The 15,918-nt window shown below is 52.2% G+C and overlaps 2 protein-coding genes across 5 annotated transcripts in view; one reads left to right on the top strand and one right to left on the bottom strand.

The window, feature by feature from the left end:
- Window positions 1–10,595, top strand: part of UBN1 (ubinuclein 1) — a 36,171-nt gene extending 25,576 nt beyond the window's left edge. For 3 of the 4 annotated variants that reach the window (XM_074323150.1, XM_074323149.1, XM_019756413.2), the window contains 6 exons: window positions 2,349–2,399; window positions 2,498–2,540; window positions 3,630–4,847; window positions 5,848–6,091; window positions 6,353–6,442; window positions 8,461–10,595. In XM_074323150.1, coding sequence (XP_074179251.1) covers window positions 2,349–2,399; window positions 2,498–2,540; window positions 3,630–4,847; window positions 5,848–6,091; window positions 6,353–6,442; window positions 8,461–8,510 — 1,696 coding nt within the window. In that variant the 3' untranslated portion in view covers window positions 8,511–10,595. The remainder of the gene's footprint in view (window positions 1–2,348; window positions 2,400–2,497; window positions 2,541–3,629; window positions 4,848–5,847; window positions 6,092–6,352; window positions 6,443–8,460) is intronic. The other variant, XM_019756414.2, reaches the window with a different exon arrangement.
- A 136-nt stretch (window positions 10,596–10,731) lies between these two features.
- The window catches only part of PPL (periplakin), a 45,957-nt gene continuing 40,770 nt past the window's right edge, over window positions 10,732–15,918 (bottom strand). Inside the window, exons 20-22 of the mRNA XM_019756411.2 lie at window positions 15,569–15,685; window positions 14,977–15,069; window positions 10,732–14,264 (exon numbers count right to left, since the gene is read on the bottom strand). Coding sequence (XP_019611970.2) covers window positions 11,604–14,264; window positions 14,977–15,069; window positions 15,569–15,685 — 2,871 coding nt within the window. The 3' untranslated portion in view covers window positions 10,732–11,603. The remainder of the gene's footprint in view (window positions 14,265–14,976; window positions 15,070–15,568; window positions 15,686–15,918) is intronic.

The following is a 15,918-nucleotide window of genomic DNA, read 5'->3' as shown; positions in this document are numbered from 1 at the left end:
ATTGTTTTTTCTTCTTTAAATGTATTCGTCTCTTAAATCATGTAGAAAACAAAAAAAGGTGCAGTTACAAGTCATTATTACAATAATAGTAGCTTTTTAAGCTCATGTATTTACCTCTTTGAGATCTTTATTTCTCCGTATGTTTTGAGTTATTGTCTAGTGTCCTTCCTTTTCACCTTGCAGAACTCCTTTGAGCATTTCTTGCAGGGCAAGTTTTTTAGTCATGAACTCCTTAAGCTTTTATTTACCTGGAAATGTCTTCATTTCTCCCTCACTCTTGAAGAACAGTTTTGGCAGATACAGGATTCTTGGTTAACAGTATTTTAGTACATTGGTTATGTCAGCCCACTGTCTTCTGGCCTCCAGAGTTTCTGATGGTAAATCTGCTAATAATTTTATTGACGAGCCCTTGTATGGGACAGTCTGCTTCTCTCTTGATGCTTTCAAGATTCCCTTTTTATCTTTGTCCTTTGAAAGTTTGATTATAATGTGTCTTGGTGCAGTTCTCTTGAGTTCACCTTACTTGGAGTCCTTTGACTTCTTGGATGTTTGTATTCTTGTCTTTTTTCACATTTGGGTAGTTTTCAGCCATTATTTCTTCTATTCTCTCTGCCCCTTTCTGTCTCTCTCCTCCTGGGACTTCTCCGGTGTGTGGTGCGTATATTGTTCTGCTTGATGGTGTCCCCAGGTCCGTTAGGCTCTGTTTGCTTTTCTTCAGCCTTTTTTCTTTCTTTTCCTCAGACTTGATCATTTCTATTGTCCTAAGTTCACTGATTCTTTTTTCTGCCCACTCAGATTTGCTTTTAAAACCCTCCAGTGAATTTTTCATATCAGTTACTGTAGTTTTCAGGTCCAGAATTCTTTTTTTTGGTTTCTTGTTAGGTTTTCTATCTCTTTATTGATATTTTCATTGTTCATTGTTCACACATCATTTTCTTGACTTTCCCCACATCCTCCTTTAGTTCTTTGAGTATCTTAGCTGTTTCAAAGTCTTTGTCTAATATATCTGCCATTTAGTCTTTTTCAGTGTCACTTTCTGTTAATTTTTTTTCTTTGAATAGGCCATATTTTCTTGTTCCTTTGTATGCCTGAACACTGGACATTTAAATCTAATGTGGTAACTCTGGAAATCACATTCCTTCTCTCCTCCACTTCCTCAGGGTTTCCCTTTTTTTTCAGTTATTGTTTTTGTTCTTTTGTATATTGTAGGCTGTCTGTATGCCAAGGATCAACGTGAGGTGTAAACTTAATGTTTTCTTAGCTCTTTTCTGAGCCTTTCTTAGGGCATACGAAATCACTTTCTAATTTTACCTATGTATGCAGTTGTTTTGAATGTCTTAGTCTTTAATGTCTGGCTCCCCAAAGGGGAAAATTGAAAGAAATAAAGGGGGGTTAAAAAAGGGCACTGGCCTTTTAAGTCTCCCGGAAGTTACTTTAACCAGAGGTGCAAGAGTTTGCAACAATGGGGGGAGGAGGAACAACAATGGCTGCCCACCTCTTTGTCTGCCCCTCTGTGTTCAGAAGCAGCAATCAACTGTCAGAGCACAGATCCGTGGTATTTGAAGGACTGGATCCTTTATGCCCACCCTGGTTCCCAGAAGCTGTTGCAAGCCCCTCTGGGAACAGGTGCACAGCTGTCTGCCTGGGGCTTGGGCATGGGTAGCTGCTGCTGTACTCACAGCTGAAATTCATCTAGTTTACCCATCCAAGGCTTTCCCTGGAAGTTGCCAGCTTTGAACAGAGTCGAGAGTTCCAGTATAGTTACATGAGACACTCTGCCAGTGAAGTTGTTGTCCAGGTGGGGAGAAGATTAATTCTGCTATTTAATTCTTGACCATCTTCCCAGAATCCTCTCCTCCTGGAACTAGTGTTCTTGATTGGGCCTGATTCTTCTGTGGGTTGGACAAATCATGGAGCCTTTTCTTGTCTGAGTGTCCGTTCTGTAAATGGAATTGCTCTTCTCTCCCTAAAGATTGGACTCCTTAAGGTACATAGGAAAGGGCATAAAGAAAATTGTGTTGAGTTTCTTTGGAAAGAGACATGCTGTGCGTCACTCCACGTTTTACTCTTGGAAAGGATGAGAATGGGCAATAAGAAAAGCCTTTAGGGGAGAGACCGCTATGAGAAGTTTTGGGGGCAGATCCCTAGCCCTTTTTGGGAAATCCTAGACTCTTGGCTTTCAAGTGGCCAGTACAGCCCGTCTGGATCCTCTCACAGCAATGACGTCACTAGTCCTCTGCCATTTCGTGAGTAATAGGTACTGAGTACCAGAGGTAGTAGGCAGCTCTAGAAGCAGAGTCTCTGCTTTCGGGAGGCTTACGCAAACTGCCCAGTGTTCTCTGTTTCAGGACTCTGTTTAAGGAGAGCAGACGAGGCCACGGGCACCTGACATCAATCCTGTGAGTGTCTCAGTGTTTTCACTTCTCAAGACAACTGGCATGTTTATGTCCTTGGTGGATCTCCTCTAAACCTTTTCTATGTTCATTCCTTTGAACAGGGCTAAGAAGAAAGTAATGGCCCCTTCCAAAATCAAGGTGAAGGTGAGTCAGCCTGCTCAGGTCACATGCCATCTGTTCTTATCTTTATCCATGCTCAGGAAACCTCTTGAGTGACCATGGCAGCTCATTGAGCTTTGCTGGTCTGGGGACAGCTCTTTTGCAGTTGTACCAAGAGGCAGGCTGGCCCACCAGAGGGGCCTGGGGTTGGCAGGACAGAGACCTGAGCTAGGCCACTTAGTACCCTCCAGCCTCAGTGCTAGGAAACAGTACCCACCTGGCCAGTTCCCTTGTTTGGGGATTAAATGAGGTCTTCCTGACAGCGCTCTGAGGAGTGGAAAGCCCCTGCAGATGTGAAGGGATTACACTGACGATGATCTTTTTATGGAAGGACAGACTCCTAGCAATGTGCAGCTTAGCCTGGAGCACAGTGGGAAGGACAGGAAATAACAGTGGTCGGAGAACAGAGACTGGGAAAAAGATCTTAGATGATGCAGAAGGCTTTCAATGTAGTAGAAATTGCTATTTTACTAGATTTCTACCACTCCCTGAGGCTTTATAGGGCCCTAACCATCCCTGAGCTGTCCGGGAGAAAAAGCCGTGCAAATGGTTTGTTCCTAAGTATCTCGAGCTCCTCCAGTGTCTAAGACTCGCTGCTTCAGTCACTTGGGATGCAGGAGTAACGAGATAGACCCCATTCCTGCTCCCATGGAAGGACTTTTCTTTTGAACCCCACTGAGGTGTTGGGAAAAACCAAGGAGGAACAGAAAACTAATTCAAGGCAGTTCTCATGCCACGCATCCTTTTCTGATTGCAGCCGGCAACGCTCTGAGATGGTGTGAGTTGCCAATAGGGAGAGTGTCTCTTTGCTCAAGTCTTGTACTTTTTCAGAAGCAGCGAAGAGTTTCCTGTGGGTGTGTGTATGCTTAGCAACAGAGCATGTCTGGGGACACAGCCCCAGCCGGCTGGGCGTGTTCAAGTCCACACACGCCTGTCACCTACTGTCTTCCCCTTTGTTTTGTGATTACACAGGAAGGCCTGATTCTTGGTGTTCTCATGCTTGCGTCCTCACTACAGGGCCAGCGTGGGCATCTTTGGACATTTCTAAACATCAGCATTTCTGCTTTCCTTTAGGAATCCTCTACTAAGCCTGATAAAAAGGTGTCTGTCCCGTTAGGCCAGATTGGCGGCCCCCTGGCTTTGCCTTCAGAACACCCGGGTGGAGGCCCGAGCAGTGGAGCTGCAAACCGGGAGCTGTCATCCCAAGCGTTGGGCAGCCTTACAAATCCTGCTCCCGTCAACCTGGAGGACTCACTGGATGGAGACCTGATCCGTAATTCAGCATCCTTGGAGGCTGTGTCCAAGGAACTGGCTGCGCTGAACAGCAGAGCAAGTGGGAGCTCCGAGTTCACATTGCCTGCACCCTCAAAAGCGGTTGCGGAGAAAGTTGCAGGTGTTTTATGTACGGAAGAAAAAAGGACCTTTCCGAAGCCTGGCCCTTCTGCCCCACCACCTTCTAGCTCTCTGCAGTCACCACTCAGTTTTCTGGCGGAACAGGCTCTGGCATTGGGGCAGTCCTCTCAGGAGAAAAAACCAGAGAGTTCTAGCTACAAAGAGCTGCCCTCTCAGGCCGCCCTCAGTAAGGGCCTGCCGGAAGCGCACCAGTCCAAAGCAAAGCACCATGGCTTGCCACGGACATCTCACGCGCCCCCGGCGGCAGCTCCCGTGCCCGGCTCCTCGGTCAAAGTCTTTCAGGCAGGCACTCAACAGCAAAAGAGCTTTACCGCCCCAGCTCCATTTGTCAATAAGCTCCAGGGCCCAAAGCCTTCCTCCTCACAGTGTCATCGCTCCTTCCTGCAGCTTGTGAAGACGGCAGCCAAAGGCCAGAGCTTCCATCCGTCCACGTCAGCCTCTTCAGGAGGCACACCAGCCTCTAGCAGCAGCTCTCATAAGACCCCAGCTTCGTCCTCTGCTGCCCTGAGCCATGTGGCAAAGCAGCACGCAGCGAGCTCTGCAGGGCCATCTTACAAGAATAGCCCCTTTGCCAGTGCTAGCTCCAAACACGGGGTTTCTCCTGGCAGCTCTTCCTCTGGAGGAACACCAGTCCAGAGCTCCACTTCCGGAAACCTGCTCCCCAGCACACAGCCTCCCTCCACAGGACAGCCTGCCAGCCGACCTGTCCCAGGCTCCACGGTGAAAAAACCGTCTGTTTCCCAGAAGCTGACCCTAGTGGCCCCTCCGGGTGGTCCAAATGGAGATTCTAGTGGTGGGACCCAGGGAGTGGCCAAATTACTGACCTCCTCCCTCAAGCCCAGTGCGGTTAGCAGCGTGACATCGTCTACCTCCTTGCCAGTGAGTATCCTGCCACGGCAGCCGTCCTCATGGGTCTCAGGGACAAGGCTGCCTGCCTTGCCCTGGTCAGGTAGTGAGACCTGACACTGCAGGACAGGGTGGAACAGTGGGCCCAGCAAGCAGGAGGAGGGCCCGGCTTCCTGTTCTCAAGTCGCACCTTTTCTGTTGGCAGGAATCCCAGGAAAGCCTGAAACTTCTTAGGGCAAGTGGAGGGGAAGGACTGGCCAGCACTGTGTTTGCAGGGAGGCTGTGATTCTGGGGGTACAGTGTAGAATGAACTGCAAAACTTGCCTTTCATAGCCTCCCACCTGTCCATCTCTCTAAATAAGTCAGTGAAAATACTGCTACGTAGCAGATCATTAGGTGCAGATGCTCTTGCCCCGGGAAGATGGGGACCTTTTAAGAGTGATTCTCTGGGTTGGGTTTTGAAGGGCCCTGCAGGTCAGCAAAGGCGCTCTGCCCGCAGGAATTACAGGAAGGGTGGAGCAGGTTGGGGAAATGGGAGAGCATTTTTCCCAATATGTGAAACAACAGTGTGGTTGCAAAGACAAAACTAGAGAAAGGTATGTTCAGTGAGGTCTCACCTGCTTTTGCCCTGCAAGGTAACGGTTTTCCAGGGGTTTTCCATTTCATTCTAAAAGCAAAGATTAATACATACAAATGTGTGTGTGTGTGTGTTATGCATATAAAGGTGCACATACACGTTAGTAAACACATTTTGTGGATGTCTGTAGATAATCATCTTCCCTTTCTTTCTTGCATAAAGGAGGCATATTTAATACCCTGCTTTTAAAGTGAACATTGTGTCCGGGGCGGGGGTGTTCCATGCCGTTCAGGGACTGTCCTTTTCCCTCCTGTGGGACTGCAGAGCAGAGTCCCTGTGTAAGGGGCAGCCGGTGTCCATGTGCATGTCCCCACCCTGGGTGTCAGCAGGTTTGGTTTGTGAGCGAGCTGTGGACAGGCAGGAGCTCTGACCCCTTTGTGTGTGTTTCCTCCCCAGAAAGGAACAAGCGGGGCTGTGCTGCTGACCAGCTCCTCGCCCTTAAATCTGCTGTCCTCATCCTATAAGGCAGGCAGCCCGAAGCTGCCCGGGGCCGTGAACTCGAACTCCCTGGGGATAATCTCCCCGTTTCCTCTCCGTGTGCTCTCATTTAGTGCCGACTCCTCTGCCAAAGCAGGGGTCTCCAAGGACGCCATCGTCACAGGCCCTGCCCCTGGGACGTTCCACCACGGCCTCAGCCACAGTAAGTGCTGCTCCCCTTCCTCTCCTCGTGCCCCGGGAGGTCTGCTGTGACCGACTTCTGTTGTCATGTACTGGGTTCCTTTGTGTGTCTGGTGTGTGGCCATGGGCAGTAGTCCCGGGGACCGTGCTGAGCCCTCCCCGGGGGCTCTCACCCAGGACCGGCCACTAGGCCATCTGGGGGCTCTGGACCAGCGAGGCTGCTTTCTCGTTCCCGTCTTCAATGTGTGTGTTTTGTTCTTTTCTCCCCTCCTGTTTCTCTCAGGTCTCCTGGCTGGCTTGCACTCCAGCCCGCCCCACGCAGCGCCTCTCCCACACGCTGCCATGTCCACCCACATCTCGCAGAGTCTGCCAGGTAATTGCCAGGCGGTCAGAGTGCCACGCACACTGTGCGCCATTCCTCTCTCCACACAATAGATGACTTGTCTGCTGCCGAAGATTTCAGTGTCTTCACCTCGTCACTGTGTGGTCTTGGTTTGTCCTTCGAGGCTCTGGCTCTGTGGCAGTCAGAATGACACAGGCGTCTTCTGCTTTGAGATTTCCCCTGGTCCCCTGCCACTGGGTCAGCCTTACCCGGTGTGGTCACCGGAAGTCAGCGTGGCGTGTGGGAGGCAGAGGAGTCCCCAGCCCTTAGCTCCCCTTTTCCTCTCTAATTAAAAAAACAAAGAAGGGTAATGGTGCTGATTTCCCAGGGCTAGTTGGGGGGCTGCCAGACCTTTGAGTTCAAGCTGCTGCACCTTCCAGGTGGCGGCAGCTAAGACCAGGCTCTGTAAGCTTAAGTGAGAGGGGACGTCCAAGTGGCAGCGAGAGGTCACAGTGGCAAGGCTTCAGGAGGGACCCTCCCTCTGATGCAGCATGTATCCAGGAGACGGGCAGCTCGCAATTCATTTCGGATGTAGAAGCAGTGATTGGGGCACAGAGGATTTGGGGCCCTTTTCCCTTTCTTCTGCTTTTCCTCTCCAGAGAGCAGTGGCTTTCAGAAAGGGATCCTCGATAAACCCCAGGTTTACAGGTGTGAGAAGCAGTCACCTTCGTCATCAGTAGTTGGCCTCGCCCTGTCCTGGGTCCTGATTCTTAGGTCCAGCTCATGGAAAGCTGGTGTAGAGCCTCCGGGATCTTGCTATTCAGGGACTGTTGCTCTTCTACTTTAGACCTGCATCAGAAAAGACCAGAGGGCTACACTGGTCAGAGAGAGTCACTCCTCCCGGAAGCTGAGCCTGGGGCAGCCCTGGCACGCTGGTACCTGGTGGGAGTAAGACGGGGGCCCGCCGGGCTGGGCATGCCGGGACCTGCTACACTGAGTGCTGGCCCCGACACTGCCCAAGTCAGTCCGTTCCAGACTTGCTGTGGGGCCCTGGCCCCCGTGTCCCTAGGCTGATGCATTTGTACTGAATGCCAGAGACCATTGGGGTACAAGAATGGATTGTAAATCTCCAAGGTGGAAATGTTGTTTCTTAGAGAAAGAAACTGAGGGGTCTGTATCAGCAGTTACTCCATTTCCCCCCAGAGAAGCAGTAAAGTATAGTGGACTCACTCGCCAACTGGTGGCTGCAGCTATAGTTGAGATGATGATGTAGGGGTCCCAGAGCGAGCTGGGTGAGAGCTTGTGGTTTTTCAGAGATTGCACTGCCTCTGCTTGCTTTCAGAAGGTCACCCTGTCAAATAGAGACAGCAATTGAAGAGCCATTGGAAGCATGACTGTTGGGCTATGGTATTTTCATCAAAAAAGGGAAAAGTTCTTTCTTACACAGTTTCTTTCCTGTTTTTCCTCTGGGTATTAAGAGGCTATCAGAAAAGCATCTGTGCTCTAACAGGCTGAATGGGCTCTTGTCTTCTGTAGACATTCTTCAGGCTATAGGATTCCATTGAGGGGTTAAATGAGAAGCTGTCTGGACATTTTAGCTGTGTGACTTGTGTCTGCTTTGCTTTCTTTCCTATGTGGACTCAGAGTGCCAGTGCCTTTGAGCTTGTCTGTATAGAACCTGAGGGTCTTTTGAGGGTGAGAATGCTGATTGCTCCTTGAGCTCAGTGTGGCTGTCAAACCCCTGTCATGGAACCCCAGTCTGCCACAGGATGGCAGTTATGGCCGAGAACTGAAGTGGCCCACACTGCATGTGTGTGAACACAGCGCCCAGTGAGCAGCTGCCTCCACGGCGCTCAGAGGGCCAGGCGTGCTGCAAGCTGCTGCACGTAGCAACACGCTCAGATCACCTCTGTCAAGTGTGTGTGGCTCATTTGAGCCTCAGCAGTCCCAGCATACAGAAGCTTTTGCTATTAAGTGAGAAGAGATCTCCTTGAAGTTTGGTTACTGCTGACTTAAGGGAATGAGAGATCCTGACAGATTTATGTTCTGTTTTGCTTGTTCCTTTCCAGATGCTTCTCAGCTTCATGGGAAAGGGCCCGGTGTACCACGGAAATTGTGACCTCTTCAGAGGAAAAGCTGGAAGCTGAACGAGTACGTCTCTGAAATTGGATAATCACTATACTCTTTCTGCTGATTGGTTTTCTTCTGGAGAAGGCGTGAGTGCTAAGTGGAGCGTCTCTTGGCACTTGTGATGTGCCTTCAGTTAGGGGAGCAGCCTCGTGCTTCTCCGGAGGTACTGACTTGGCCTGGTGCTCCAGGCCTCGTGGCTTTGTCGTGGACAATCGTTGGAGGGGCAGCGCTCAGCTGGGGAGCGCACTGGGTCATGTCCGGGGCTCTGGTGGCAGCACTGAACCCTTGACACACCTGTTGTAAATCTGCCCAACCCTGGCATTTGGTCAGAGTACCTCATGGCGCCCTACTGGTCAGGGGCTCCTTCTGGCCACAGTAGGATTCCTGGATGGTCATGAGGTCCATCCAGGCCTCAGGCTGTGTGTCAGTGGACAAAAACCCAGGCTAACGCCACAGCTGGGAGACTTACCTTGTCTCTTTGAAAAATATTCAGAACACCTAGTGTGTGCTCATCGTGGGGGCCAGTTTCTCCGCTAAATATGACAATGGAGCTCTTTTAGAGAAAAGACCTTTGTAGATTCAACAGTTGTGATAGGATTTTTAAAGACTTATTTTTGGCTCAGTTTTCATCATTACCATTAAATGCATTGGATAGAATGGGACTGTTCTTCGCACGTCTTATTATAGGAAGACATAATTCCAGTGCCTTTATGGTGGAGCAGAATTAGACACATGTCCATCTGGCCCTCCCTCTGAGTGGATCTCAGATGAAGACCTTTTTTAAAGATGTCTGTACTTAAGACATAGCCAGTTTTATTTAACTAAGTTTTTTGTGGTTGCACATCATAATCTGTGCTGTCCTGACTTAAAGATCATCTGGGTCCCCAAATCCCAATCCAGCCACCCCCCCACCCCCCTCCACCCCCATTTTGTTTTCCCAGAGTTCACACAGGAGGACTGCAGAGCCCCAAAGGCCTTCTTCATCTCTTGGAGGGTGAGGATATCAGGGGTTCCAAGTCACAGATAGACATTCCAGTTTGTTTTCCTTAGAAATCATTCTCAGGCAGAGCTGCAGGAATAGGCCCGGGGAAGCAGCTGCGGTGTAGAAACAGACCTTGAAGTCCTGGGCTCTCCGGGCAGGGCAGCGGGGCTGTGAAGGCTGAGGCCGCGGAGCTTGGAGATGCATCAGAGACAGACGAGAGCAGTTAGCCCCGGAGCTCCCGAGGCAGTGCTGTTCCCACTTCGCCAGTGGAAGTCTGTGCCGCCAGGCGGGTCTGAACTGACTGCTCCAGCTAAGCGATTGCAAATATTTTGAGAGTAAACAGCCTCCTCAGAATGTACACCTGTGTGGAGACACAGGCAGCTCTTTTGGTTCCTGATGCCCAGGGTCCAGCGCTCAGTAACTTGTGCTTCATGCCGAGGTTTGCCTGGTGTCCAGGGAGCAAGGCCTCTGTCAGCAGGTCAGCCAGGCCTCTACTCCGACTCCTTTTTACGTAACAACCAACATGTTTCACATGGGGCTACATGGATTCCTTATCCCTTTATTATATATATTTTTTGCAACTTGGGTTTCCAGTTTGTTTACAGAATAGTCTTAGGAAGTAGCAAAAGAGCCAAAGAAGAGATTTGTATTGCTGAGCTCAGAGCTGTGCAGAGACCGCCTGTGAGCGCCTTCTCTGCCCGAGACACCCGGTTCCCCCCTACAGGCCCCCTCCTCTCCATGTACCACTGAGTGTGCAGCTGGAGCAGAATACCCTCATTTGTAGGAATCTAGTGATGCCTCTTGCCTCAGGGAAATGTTTCTTTGATGGGGAGATTTCTTTTTCTCGTTTATGCTTTATTTGTGGTAACGCAGGAGTGAATGATTTAAACAGCCATGGCAAGGCGGATCGACAGGCAGAGCGGGCTCCGGGCCTGGGGGCTGCGGCGCTGCAGGGCTTTCCTTGGCGCGGCCGTTCTGAGGTGTGAAAGGGGCTGTGGCTTTGGTGCAGCCACTAGGATGGGTTAGGGGGTGGTGTGGAAATTGTTAATCTTGTATAAAGCAACTTAATAAATTGTTTCAAGGTTTCCAAAACATTTTCTCATTCTTTTTACCGTATTTGCAAGTAATTCTTCCTCCCAGAGGAGCTGGTATATATGGGATCTCCTTTTAGGGAGTGGGGGCAGTAAGCTGCACATGCAAAAGAGGAAGAAACACACTTCGCATGAAATTAGAATCAAGCCACCAGGTGTTTATTTTCGCACTCGAAATGGAGCTCCCTATTATTTCCCATTTTCTTAACGTAATACATGAGATACAGAGAACCCAAAACTCATTTGGTGAAAAATCAACTGTGTAGTACACCTAAATACCAGTTAGAGAATAAAGCAACACTTGTAAGGCACTGAAGCTGAGGCCGACAGCAACACAGTCCATTAGGAAAACACTTTAATTTCAGAAATGGAAAATGGTCTCTGATGGTGCGTTTTCCTGGGACAATCTGGCCGACAGAGGGCCAGACACTGTGCTGGTTTCTTTGTGCCTTTTCTGGCACAGATCCCAGATGTGTCGCACCAGAAGTCCGACGGAAAGTGGGCCCTCAGCCAGACTCCTGCAGAGGTGTGAGGTGACTGCAGGTCAGCAACCCCGAGGGCCCAGTCCTTTGATGAATGGAAGGGCGCGTGAAAAGGAGGCCTTTCTGCCCTGGAGTTTCCCCATCTGGTGTGCAAAGGCCGGTCCTGCGTGGAGTGGGCTTGTCGGCCTCGGTTGTCTTGTGCTTTAGTGTTGGGATTGCTTCCAAGTGTCGCCCAAGGAGTCTAATGATGGGAGTTTGTAGGAAAAGGGAGAGAGAAGGGCTTCATGATTTTGAACCATTGGAGGACGAGGCAGGTCATTCAGCTGGGTTGAATGATGGTGCAGCCAGTGCCTGTCCGGCTTGTATGTGAGCTGTGCTCTGAGTAGCCTGGCAGCTGGGTCGTGGCTGACATGCTCGGCTCCACACGGATTCGGAGCCTGCACAGGGCCAGGGAGAAGACACCAGGAGGTTATGGGGCAGGAGAGAGCCAGTGTCTGCTTCCAAGAAGCCTGAGGGCAGGGCTGTGCCTACTTCTGTCCAGACACCAGGACGGCCAGCTCCTGGATGGACATATCCTTGTTGACATAGCGGTCGTACTGAGCAGGGGTCAGCCTTCCTTTCTGCAGGGCCTCTTCAATGGAGAACTTCTTGCCAGACTTCCTGTCGTGGATCACAGAGGACTCCCCGTTGGGACCCTTGACCGATATTTCCTCCCAGTCGCACTCCTGGCTCCTGAGCTTTACAAACATGTTCCAGTCGATGAGGCCGGCCCGGTGGGCTTCCTCTGGGGACAGCTCCCGGCCGGTGTCAGGGTCGATGACCACGATGGAGCGCCGCAGGTGGTTCTCCCTCTGCTCCCTCTTGACAGCCACGGAGCCCAGGCGCTTCTGCAGCTCGTCGATCTCCAGGTCTTTCTCTTTGGAGAGCCTCTTGAGGTCATCCAGTTCTCTCTCCAGGGACCACAGTCTGGAGTTGAGGTTGGTCCCAGAGTCCACTGTGGTCATGTTTCTCAGGTCTCGTGTTTCCGTCGCTGCCATTTCAATTTCCGATTGGAGCCTCCGGGTCTCGAGCTCCAGGTTTTGCCGCTCCAGCTGTAGCCTGTGGTTTTCTTCCCTGAGGAAGTCCAGCTCCTTGGACGACTTGGAGTTGTAGAACTCCAGCTCCGACAGCTTGGCTTCCAGCCGGCTCACCTCCGCGTCCAGTTCCCTCTTGCTCCGGCTCTCCTCCTCCAGGCTGCTCTTGAGTTTCTGAATCTCCTGTTCGGTGTCACCTTTCTCCACCTGGATGCTTTCAGAGAAGACCACCTTCTCCTTGACCTCCATGTTCTCCAGGTTGATGAGCTGCTTCTTCAGGGTTTCGAGCTCGCTCTCCAGGACCTGCCGCCGGTGCCTTTCTTCCTCCAGCTGCAGTTGGAGCAGGGAGTGCTCCCGGGCCTGCTGGGGGTCCTGCTGCAGCACCACTTTCTGCTTCAGGGTCACCTTCTCTCGGGCTTCTCCCTCCTCCTTCTCCAGGTCAGCCAGCCGTTGCTTCAGGCGCTGCACCTCCAGCTCGGCCTCCCTGCGCGCCTGCCGCTCGCGGTCCAGCTCCTCCAGCTGCCGCTCCAGCTCCGCCCGCCTGCGCTGCAGCCGCCGCAGCTCCCCGCGGAGGTGGTCAATCTGCCGGAGCTCCACGTCGATGCTCTCGGTGAAGGCGTCCACATCCGCCCGCAGGCCCGGCTCCTCCTCGTACCTCACCACCTCCTGGTGGACCACCTTTTCCTTCACCCGGGAGAGCTCCGCTTCCTTCTGTTTGATTTTCTCCTCCTGGGACGCCCTCTCCCTTTCCAGATCCACTTGCTTCTTCTGCTCCTCCGAGAGTCTGGCCCTCAAAGACTCCACTTCCTCTTTGGTTTGGGGGTCTTCCTGGAACTGGAGGATCTCCTGGACCACCTCTTTGGTCTGCACCTGGGGCTTGGTGTCTTTCAGGGCTTGAATCTCCTGCTTCAGCTGGTAGATCTCTAAATCGCACCTTTCGATGAGCCTGGTCTTGTCCACGATCTCCTCCCGCAGCCTCTGCAGCTCTTTCTCCATCTCAGGGTCGGTCTTGTACTTAATGACTTCCTTCGTCACCTCTTTGACTTCCACCTGGGGGCCCCGCCTCCTGAGCGCCTCCAGCTCGTCCTGGTAGCTCTTCAGCTGCTCCTCGGCGGCCCGGTACTTGCGCTCCTGCTCCACGAGCTCCAGGCGCAGGTTGGCCACTTCGCTCTCTGCCTTGGGGTCCGGCCGGACGATCTCCCGCACCTTCTCCTGCACCACCACCCTGGCGTTTTCCTCTTCTAAGGCCCAGATCTTGCGGAGCAGCTCGCTCTTCTCCCTCTGGTGGGCGCGGGCCTTGGCGGCCTCGTCCTCGTACTGGCGTTTGAGGTCGCCAGCCTCCTTCTCGGCTGCCGCGTCCTTTTCCACCTTGAGCACCTCCTTGACGGTGACCTTGCCCTCGGCCATGGCCCTCTCCTTCTCCAGCCTCTTGAGCTTGTCCTGCAGGAAGCTCAGCTCCTCCTCCTGCTTCTCCCTGCCCTTGCCCTCCCGCTGCTGCTGCTCCTGCAGCTGCCGGTACTCTGCCTCCAGCTGGGGGTCGTTCTGCACTTTGACCACCTCCTTCTCGGTGACCTTCTCCCGCGCCCGGCTCTTCTCCTCAGCCAGGGCCGTGATGCGCTGCTGCAAGAGGACCGCCTCCGCTTCCCGGGTGCCCTTCTGCCGTCTCAGCTCCTCCAGCTCCTCCCTGAGCCTCAGGACCTCGTCGGCCTGGGCTCGGTCCGGCTCGATGCGCAGGACCTCCTTGACCACGTACTCCTGCCCCCCGTTCCTGGTCTCTCGCTCCAGGGTGCGCAGCCGCAGCTGCAGGGCCTCCAGCTCCTCCTGCAGCAGCTGGTTCTTGTGCTGCTCCTCCACCAGCGTCCGCTGCATCCGCTGGAAGCTCTCCTCCAGCGCGGGGTCCGGCACCCTCTTCAGCACCTCCTTCCTCACCACCGCCTCCTGGGGGCGCTGGTTCTGCAGAATCCGAATTTCCTCCTGGGCGCTTTTGACCTCATTCTCCAGCTGCTGCCTCCGCTCGGTCTGCTCGTCCAGCTCCTTCTGAATCTTCCATGTCTCCTCCGCGTTGGGGCGCAGCTCGCTCCCTTGCAGGGTCTCATGGGTCACTCCTTCTGGCTGCTGGGAAGGAGAAGACAGTGCATGTTAAAGCCGGACTCTCCGCACAGCCTGTGGCCACCTGGACCTGCGAAAAGGTCAGACTGGGCTCACAGGAGTTCTGGGGTTACTTTTAAAAATGGTAAAAACAGCTAGTTTAGATTTTTTAAATGCGTCTGGTAAAGTATTGTGAAAGCACACAGTCTCCCCGCTGTGGTCCTGTTTGCAGAAGGCTGTCATCTTATGACACACATTTTTAGTGTGTGCCACATGGTAAATGCCCTGTTCCGCACCCTGCTTATTACACTTTATGTAGATATACATATCTGTATCTGTCCCTATCTGTCTGTCTATATATAGAGAGAGAATATATGCCACAGTGGCACACAGCTCTGCTTTGTTGTCTGACAGCTACACATGGACAGACCGTAATTTAATCACCCATTGCTGATGAGTGCTGAGTTGCTAGTACAGTGCTGTCATAAACATTATGGACTTTTAAAAATAAGTTACCTTTTACTGGGTACTCAGCGAATGTTTGGGGACAGAATACATAAGTGACACGCGTGTCAATGTCGGCATTGTCTTGGGCCAGAATTGGCACTGGTGCTGCCCAGCCATGTTAGCAAGGGACATCCTTACCAGTTCACAGCCTGTTTCTTTGAGGCCGAATGAATCTTCTGTCTCACCTGTTGGGATAGTTTTGAATAGAATGTCTTACACTGAGATGTATTACCTGTCTCAGGAGATTCAGAGCAAACTCCAGGTTCTGCAGCCTCTGTCTGTTGACGGCGTTAACTTCGGTGAACTTGGCAGTGAGAGCCGCTTCCTACAAGAGAGCAGTCAGCAGTCAGCAGGCTGAGAAAGAGCTAGGACAGGTTTTGGAAAGTCTGGCATTTGGGGATAGAGGGTAGCTTCCTGCCCCTTCCTGCCTGGAGTTGTACTGCACTCTCATCCGGTGGAGAGAAAACTGGGTTTAGTCAGAAGTCTAAATCTCAGTGGCCTGAGCAGGTCTCTGTCTGACGGAGCGTGAATGTTCTCGTGTAGCAGAACTAATAACCTCAGCCCTCCTGTGTACGTACCGAAGGGGAACAAAGTGGGCCCCTCCCAGATTCATGGCTCTGGCCCAGATACCGCCAGCAGGCACTCGCTCTAGGCCTATCAATGTCGCTGGCCCAGAACAAGTTCATTGTCTTCTCTTACCAAACCTGTTTGCACCCAGGAGAGCTCTCGGCCCAGTTTCCCAACCGCATGTGTGTCTCTGGGGCCTGTGTGCCGCGCTCCCTGGGAGGCCGGCCACTCCAGCATGGCCCAACCACAGGACTCACCTCTTCCCTCACTTTGGCAGCAGGGGACTGGAGCCTGGCCCTCTTGCTCACATGGCTGCTCCTTCCGTGCTCCAAGTCAAGAAGCGACCTCAGCTTCTCTGCTTCTAACTCGTAGTCCTGGGTGAGAGAGACATGGCAGAGGGCAGACAAGGGCACCTGAGACTGAAATGTGCTTCCAGCCCTTCCAGCTGACTGCAAAAGTCCTCTGCTCAGCTGCACCCTTAATACATCAATAGTACACGGCAAGATAAGAAAACGTATGCTCACAGCTCCCCTACACCCAGAGAGGTCCCTCCAGGCTTCCCCTGCACGTGACTCACGTTGCCACCTCCCAATCCTCTGCTGTATCA

This window comes from Rhinolophus sinicus, linkage group LG18 (genome assembly GCF_036562045.2).
Source record: "Rhinolophus sinicus isolate RSC01 linkage group LG18, ASM3656204v1, whole genome shotgun sequence".
Classification (NCBI taxonomy): Eukaryota; Metazoa; Chordata; class Mammalia; order Chiroptera; family Rhinolophidae; genus Rhinolophus; species Rhinolophus sinicus.
Note: the sequence above shows the minus strand (reverse complement) of the source record. Positions and strands in the feature narration are given on the sequence as shown.